At 39.9% G+C, this 7,755-nt stretch overlaps 1 protein-coding gene across 2 annotated transcripts in view; it reads left to right on the top strand.

Annotated features, from left to right (window-relative positions):
- The first annotated feature begins 502 nt into the window (after positions 1–502).
- LOC110980170 (spindle assembly abnormal protein 6 homolog) overlaps positions 503–7,755 on the top strand; it is a 25,177-nt gene continuing 17,924 nt past the window's right edge. The window contains exons 1-8 of one of the 2 annotated variants that reach the window (XM_022236558.2): positions 503–611; positions 1,828–1,930; positions 2,436–2,496; positions 2,843–2,922; positions 3,408–3,512; positions 4,423–4,591; positions 5,626–5,703; positions 7,192–7,311. In XM_022236558.2, coding sequence (XP_022092250.2) covers positions 1,866–1,930; positions 2,436–2,496; positions 2,843–2,922; positions 3,408–3,512; positions 4,423–4,591; positions 5,626–5,703; positions 7,192–7,311 — 678 coding nt within the window. In that variant the 5' untranslated portion in view covers positions 503–611; positions 1,828–1,865. Of the gene's footprint in view, positions 740–1,827; positions 1,931–2,435; positions 2,497–2,842; positions 2,923–3,407; positions 3,513–4,422; positions 4,592–5,625; positions 5,704–7,191; positions 7,312–7,755 lie in introns of both variants that reach the window. The other variant, XM_022236556.2, reaches the window with a different exon arrangement.

Below are 7,755 nucleotides of genomic sequence, written 5' to 3'. Positions count from 1 at the left end.
TAGCATGTACGCCAACATCCCTGAGATTTCTGAAACACAAATGAAATTCTTGTCTGGTCACTTATCTTTCAATTTCTTTTCAATTTTTTGTGGGTTAACCAATTACATTTTTAATTATTCCCACAAAACAAAATCACCCCCCAAAAAGTGATTTTTCCGAAGTCTGATTGCAGCCATTTTTCAAGTGGCAACCCTCAACTTTCTCGGGCACTTAGGACCATTTTTCAACCGTAGTTTTCAGCCCTTCTGCCCTCATATGAAAGCTCAAAGACCCAGGGAGTTGATCCTGGCGACGATTTACACAATCTCACCATTTTGGGGGCCAAACAATCTCTTTTTTCAAAAGATACTGTGTGGGCACTTTTAATGCTAATGAGCTGGCCAGAAATTCTCACTTGAATTAGTGGTCTGCACCCCTATAATAAATCGAGATCGGTGGTCTGCACATGGAGCGCCCTCTATGAGCGTATTTCTAATTATAGTCGGGTTACATGTACAGTAGTATGTAACGTGCCCGTTTGAAGCGGTGGCATACGGCTCGTAACCAGGCTTACCTGTGATTACCGTGAACCAATGGCATGTTTCGGCGGTTGTTTCGTCGTATGTGTTATGTACGTGCGTATAATACATGTACTGTAGGCTTAAATGACGTGGCCTATGTAGTAATTTTTGTAGTTTTATGATGTTTGGAAGTTCATTCAGTTTTGGAAAGCCGCTTGACTTTTCACTTGATTAAAAGGTATGATAGGCTTTTGGTTATAACTCAGGCATAACTGGCTAAGATGTTTAACATGTTTAGGCCTAGGTTCCTACAGGCAACTTCCCGTCGTCGGACAGGTTGCAAAGAGTTCCCTACTCAAACATGCCAAACTAGGACAACACTTGAGGCCCTGTGCACAAACATGACAAACCTATTAGCAGTAAGTAGTATGAGACTCGTCTGAAAAAACCAAAGGGAGAGAGTTCCACATACGGGCAACACTAATTTTCCCTTAAAATGTAATAACAGTTTTTAACAATCATCAGAAAGTGATCCTGTGTCCGAAAAAGTTTTCTGAAATTTAGCTAGGAACCAACTCAATAACAAATTGCGTAAATTAGTATGTTCACTGTTTACAAAAAAGGATGGAATCCACATTTATTTTATACGACAGTGTCATGAATTTTACAGGTCTCACGCCTGGACTGCATTGTCTAAAGCTTCATGTACTGTAAAACATGAGGGGCCAAAGCTATGGAGCTCAATTTACAATTCATTAAAAAAATGCAAGTTCCTCTATATTTAAGCGTAAATATAACTACAAATTATTAACTATTTATCTCACAATTATGTGTATATACCACAGGGATACAGCCTACATGTTACTGTTTGTATTTATTTCTGCACGCTATTTTTTCTAGTTAACTAGTAATAATGTTTGTAGTTCTTATAGTGTTTTCATAAGTATCTATGGGTCCTCCACTCGACAAGCAATGCTTCTTGGGGGTCTCCATCAACTGAATATGTACTATTGCTATCTTTTTATATTACATGGAAAATAAAGTGCAGGGAAGCAAATATCATCATTCACAGACTACTTCCAGAACTGTGAGTAACTTAGTGTAAGGCTTACTCATGGTAACCATGTACAAAGTCTGTTGCTGACTTGTACAGTGTACATGGGAGTTTATGCTACCTGAAAGTGTCAGTTGTACATGGATGTTTTTGTTAATTAATGGCAGAGTTTGGCAAATTAAAGGTACCGGTGCAGACGTGATCCCATTTTCATCAAAAGGTTGCTACACCTGTTTGCATGCTGAGCAAGTTGTTTCTTTTCTTACCTGTAGGATTTGCCACGCAGAAGGCTTGACTCAGGAAAGCTGAGATGAATGAACCGTTATTTAACAATGTTGTGGTAGTGTGCATGAAGTGCACAGGACATGATGACAGGTAGGATAACTGTTCATGTAAGAATTCATAAATTGTTCACGCAAATAGCAGTGTTCTCTCTGAGCACTTCCTGATTACTGTGACATTAGATGTATCTCTTAGTAGGAGTCTGAGTGCATGCACATGTACACTGATGAATATTCCAGTGACTGAAGTGAAGAAACTGTCTTACACGTCTGCTTTCAGCACTGCCAGATAGCAGCAGTGTGTAACTGGTTATCTGAGTTTAAGAAACTTTGGTTAAAAATCGTTGAAATAAACAGCATTTCTGCTTTGCAGTGGAATCAAGTTCCAGTTAAACTTGTGGGCACAGTGCGATAAGTTCCTGCAAAAGATCTGCTGTTGATATATAAAAACATGCCATATCCTGTTCCCACTAATAATGCGGCCAACAATTTTCCTCAGACATTGAAGTGTATTAATATCTAGCAGAGTGGGAGATGGGGGGGGGCAGGGGCTGTGCATGCCAGTTACTTGTTTTCCTTATAAATGCTTCATTATCCAGGACCTCGTCAGTCAGGGTTCAGCTGGAACTTCAGACTTCATCATCACCATTACAGAGAAAAGTAAGGACAAACAAAAGATGAGAAACTACACGTATCACAACAGGTGTAATGGGCATTTGTAAAGTCAGTGATACCCCTGTCTAGTTAATAATCAATTTTCTAGAGTGGCCGTGTATATTGTAACACTGTACATTGTGCATAGCAGTACAGAGAAGACGATATAAAAGTCAAATGGGATTGGATCGAGTGAGTTACAGTGTAAATCTAGTTCCTGAAACAAAACCATGTCTAGAAAGTTACATGTACAGTATGGTACCCTGTTTATATAGAATTCCTTTTGCCACTCTGTTGTAACTAGTCCTAAGTGAATAGACATTTAGACATGTATCCTTGGGTTCCAATGCAGGATCTGAATGTGCGGCTCACTGATGATACTGATCCATTCTTTCTCTTCAACCTTGTACTGGGAGAAGAAGACTTTCAAAGGTTTGCCTGCTCTTAATGGTATTCTAGTAGCTGTCTGCACAGTTGACTGGGGGCGGTCTTGTTACTGCTGTGCTTAAATTTTTGATGTGCTAAGGGTAACATGATCCCTCCTTGAGCCAAGTCTTAGGCAGTATACATGTAGGCCAGAAAGCATCATGCTGTTTTGATTTGTTGTAGTTCTCAAGGTGACTTTAATGTACTGCACATGATTTTTTTTACCCATTGCAAGCAAGTTTCCTTGGGCCACCTTCAAGTAAATACTTTTTATTTCTCAGGTGACTGTGCTGGACAGCCATGGTAGTCCTGCATGGCTGCATTTGAGATCAACCAGTAGTGCTGATGTTTAAAAGCACTTGCAGACTTTGTAGTTTTCCAGCTTTCATGGGAAAGGCCACCCATGCGGGTATTACCCAGTCTTACCATGTGTACCCCTTTGCTTCACATGTACCCGCCAGTATGTGTGTTTCTTGTGTTTTTTTTTCCAGCCTTAAAGTTCAACAGGGATTGTTGGTTGACTTCACCGCTTTCCCACAAAAACTTATTGAGTTGTTGCAACGATGTGTTGAAGAACAGCACAGAGATGCTCCAAAGTAAGTCAAATAAAAGGGCTGTCAAAGAAATGTACAAAGCCTTGAAGTTGCAGTCTTATAGTAACATGCATTAATCTCAAGAGGAGTTTGATGTACTCAAAAAAGAACATTTCAGTTGGAGCAGAGAGCTCCACAACCCAAGTCACTGGTGCAGTAGTGTGATTTCCACACTGATGAAATTGCCAATGGTATGTATGCACATTCTGCATGTACATGTACGTTGCGAGCTTAGTTTCAACCCAACACACATGTTAGGTCTCAAGGCACTCTCATACACCAACTCTTGTGAAAGTCCTGTTCACACTCGCCGCTAGTGAGAATCTGAAGTCAGGTTGACGTCAAATGTGCTGTGGAGAGAATAATTTGGAAGGGTAACAGACTGAAATTTCTATTCCAAATGGTGAAGTTGAATGGAATAGAACGCGATGTCATGTAATGGAATATTCTATCCATTGCATGAATGTGTAGCAGTGCAATGTTTGTTTTATAAAATGCCTGAACAAGCATGATAGGAGGTTCTCACATTCCCAGTCATGACTGGAAGTTGGTCCGTGAAGAGCTGCCACCTTGCAATTCTCTTCTCTGGATACTTGTAGTATGTTCTTGAATGATTGTGGAGCTTCGACTTTGCCTGTCGTGAGTGTGCATACATGTAGTTCAACACTACAGTGAATATCAAAATGTCACTGTTAAATATACTGAATAATTCAGTGACTTAATGAATAGTTCAGTGACACATGATTGAGGTGTCAATTAATTATTTATGAAGTCATTGTGTAAAGAAAATAAGTTAGTGGAATTTTGCAATAATTTGTTCGTCAGAATCCAAAAGTATGCATTTACCGTTTTAGTTCGTGGCAACCACGATCCGATTTGTAGATAGAGTGTTTTTCACTGTCTTCTCATTCAGATTTGTGGTGCAGTTGATGTACTCAGAGCCCCTGAGCCATGGTGTGGCTGAGCTATGCATTGTGGAGACCAACCCCTTTAAGCATCTGACCCACCTGGCCCTGAAGCTACAGCCGGGTAGTGATGCTGATGTCAAGAAGTATCTTGCAGCCTGTTTGAAGCAGTTACAGGTAAGATCTGCTGATGTACTGCTCTCAGGTTACCATCAATAGTGCCAAAATCACTTTTTAACTCAGCGTAGAGCCACTGGTCTCAGTTGCGAGACCAGTGTTGCAACCTGGTTTGGTCACCTTTAACGTCAGGAACCTAGTCTGGCCTCAAGACTGGTTTTACTGTTTGGCTGGTGCACCGGCGTTTCCGCAGTGTGCATGAGCACTTATATATGAATATAGCACCCTCTGGTAGTGTTATTTGGCTGTGCTCGCCAGCACATGTCGCCTGCACGATGCACTGCCCAAAACTGTAAAACCATTCTTGGGGCAAGACCAGGGCTTTCCCTGAGCACAGAAAAAACCTTCCAGTCTGCCTCTGGCCAAGTCCCATTGAAATGTGTACAAACATTGCTTACCACGTGCCTCAATGGGATTATTTACATCGACAGCACTGGTCGACTTGGGCCTGTCCTAAATAATGTCAACAACCCAGTAAGGGGTGCCGGGTCTCTGTGATGCTTGTTGACAACTTGACACATGTCTGGGTTTTTTCATGGTGGTTGGGGAAGGGAGGGGGTTGATCGTGGCTTGCCTGCTGTGGGACCCCCCCTCAAATCCAGATTGACCTTCTCTCTCTGGTTTTTAATAGTTACAGGGCCCAGCAATGCCATTAGAATGGAATGTGGACTCCAAACCACAATAATAGGACCGGCTTCTGTAGGGGAGACTGGTGACGCAAACGCGTACAGTTCAGGCCCAACTGTCACTTTGAAAATACAGATAAGGAAAACCTACCCCTCCTGTCCATTTGTTGTATGTGTCAGGCCATGATTGGACCACTGTCAATGGAAAGCAAATGCCAAATACCTCAGTTTTCTGTCTTTCCTGCTAAGCATGTCTCTCTGTACTTGCAATCCATCATTAGACCAGACAGATTCCATTCTTGTAGACTGATTGGCATGTCCAATTGATGCTTAACATAGAACAAATGGTGGGTCAGATAACTGAGACCATAGTATAATTTTTATGAAATTCATCAACTTTTTTTTCAGGGTGACCATAACACCTTATCCCAGAGACTTAAACTGACTGAATCTACACTTTCTAGCCAGCTGCAAGAATCTCAGAAGGTACGGTATTTTCAAAACCAATCTTTATTGCTGTTGCATCAATTTAAGTTGTTCTCTGTTCATTTGAATGGAAAATAATTTGGTACATGTATAGTGTACAAATGTACATCTTCTGTTAGTTTAGGGTTTTATAAGAAACAAAACTCACATGAGTGTTGGCTCTCATAAATGTAACCCTTTAAAGCTAGAATTATGTAAATCCATGCTTAAGCACAACATACCGATATCTTGTGTCGTTCTCATGTGACCTAAGTGTAGGTACTTGTAGATTAAAAGCAATTGTAAACAAGCACATGTCATGGTTAAACATTGATAGCCATGTGTGCTGAATTAACATCAAATTCGATAAATTGCCCGCTGCCTTGATATGCAACTAAAGTATTGACTTGGTGGCAAGTACATCTATGGATAATAATATGGAAAGTGACAAGAATTTTGACGCCAAATTAATGTAATGGACAAATGCACCTGATATATTACCTGCAAGAATCTTGACAACCACACATGTATCTTCAAATGAATTATTTGCTAAACAGAAAATTTGCAGTGAACATATTTCATTCACACAAATCTGAGCTTTCTTTTTTCATTTGAGAATATGACTTCTTAGTATTGCCAAATGTATTCCAGGTTTATATTATAAACTTAAATTCCTCAACCAGACAGTGGCAAATAAACCTCTTGATTTTAAAAATGTAAATGCAAAGTAATCAGCAATTTTTGCCATTAACTTTAGAATTATTTGCAATTTTTGTGTCCTTTTCTGAAATCACTGTATGTATGTGTTGATTTTTTGTGAACTTCACAGATTTTCATTTGAGATGTCCATCACTTTGAGTAGCATTCAGACTTACAGACGGTGTCATTTTGGCACTTTAAACACTTCCAACAATTCGACAACTTGGAATTTTGTCAATTGCTTAACTTGGGTGCATTGAGGGCTTTGCCGAGTATCCGAATATCAGATGGATATCTACATGTAACTACTGTGTATTTATTTCTTAAAATGAGTATTCTGCTGTGGAAATCAATCAAAAAAGGGAAAACTTTCAACTATTTGATTAAAAATCAATTTGTATTCATGTTACGAGTTATAATGTAACTATAATATGGTAACTGATGCATATGGACGACAATAAAGCCAAAAAAGGCTCTTCCTTCCTTTTGTAATTAAACTTTCTGTGGTGTGTGATATTGCTGGGACTGATGATGTATGTATCATCAGTGAGGACTGAACACATGTTGGACTCCCATCCTCGTTTCACTAGGGGATGGACCACCGCATAAACATAATGTACACTTTGCTTCTGCTGTCATCAGATTTTGGTATTGATAACTTAATATTTGAGCAAATGGGGAAAACCTTTAATTATTGGTTGACTTGGCCTCGTTCACATTCATATTAATTGTCAGAATTTGTTCACTTTCCAGTGGAGGAACTCTGGTACATGTAATTCATTGTTTTTCACTTACCATTTGTTTTGCCAGGCACTGTCAGCTCGGACTCGTGAGTTGGAAAGTCTAAGATCAGAATGGAGTGCTCACACAGAAAGCTTGGTTGCAAAACACAAGCAAGAGATAGCTGAAATCAAACAAAATGCCTTACAGGTATACGTATAGTGCTTGAATGAATTCCAAACATGCAGTGAAAGCAGACCTTCCATGTATTTTGTTGAGGAATATTTTGTACTGTAATGTCCTATACTTTATGGTCACAACATACTGCGGACCTGTGTCCCTTTATTCTCAATGGTTTGCCGGAATGGCATATGTATATGTACATGTATTGCACCCTGCAGCATGGCCCTGGCTAACTTGACAATTCTTGTCTTGTCACCCACTAATTCTACAAGCATGTATAACAACATGTACTAACAACACAGACTTGCCAACCAGTACAGACTTTGGGGTGTACCAGCATGCACATGTACATGTAGGTTAAGAGTATGCCAAGATTGCAGTATCTCCCTATGTGGAAAAGTTCCATCAGATTTTGCAATGGTTTTGAATAGTTAAACTTACCAATATGGATGCAGGCACCCACTTTTTGGC

The sequence above is a fragment of the Acanthaster planci genome, linkage group LG12, assembly GCF_054643075.1.
Source record: "Acanthaster planci isolate LZ-2023a linkage group LG12, COTS_SCS, whole genome shotgun sequence".
Lineage (NCBI taxonomy): Eukaryota > Metazoa > Echinodermata > Asteroidea > Valvatida > Acanthasteridae > Acanthaster > Acanthaster planci.
The sequence above is the reverse complement of the archived record's forward strand: the minus strand, read 5'-3'. Positions and strand labels throughout refer to the sequence as shown.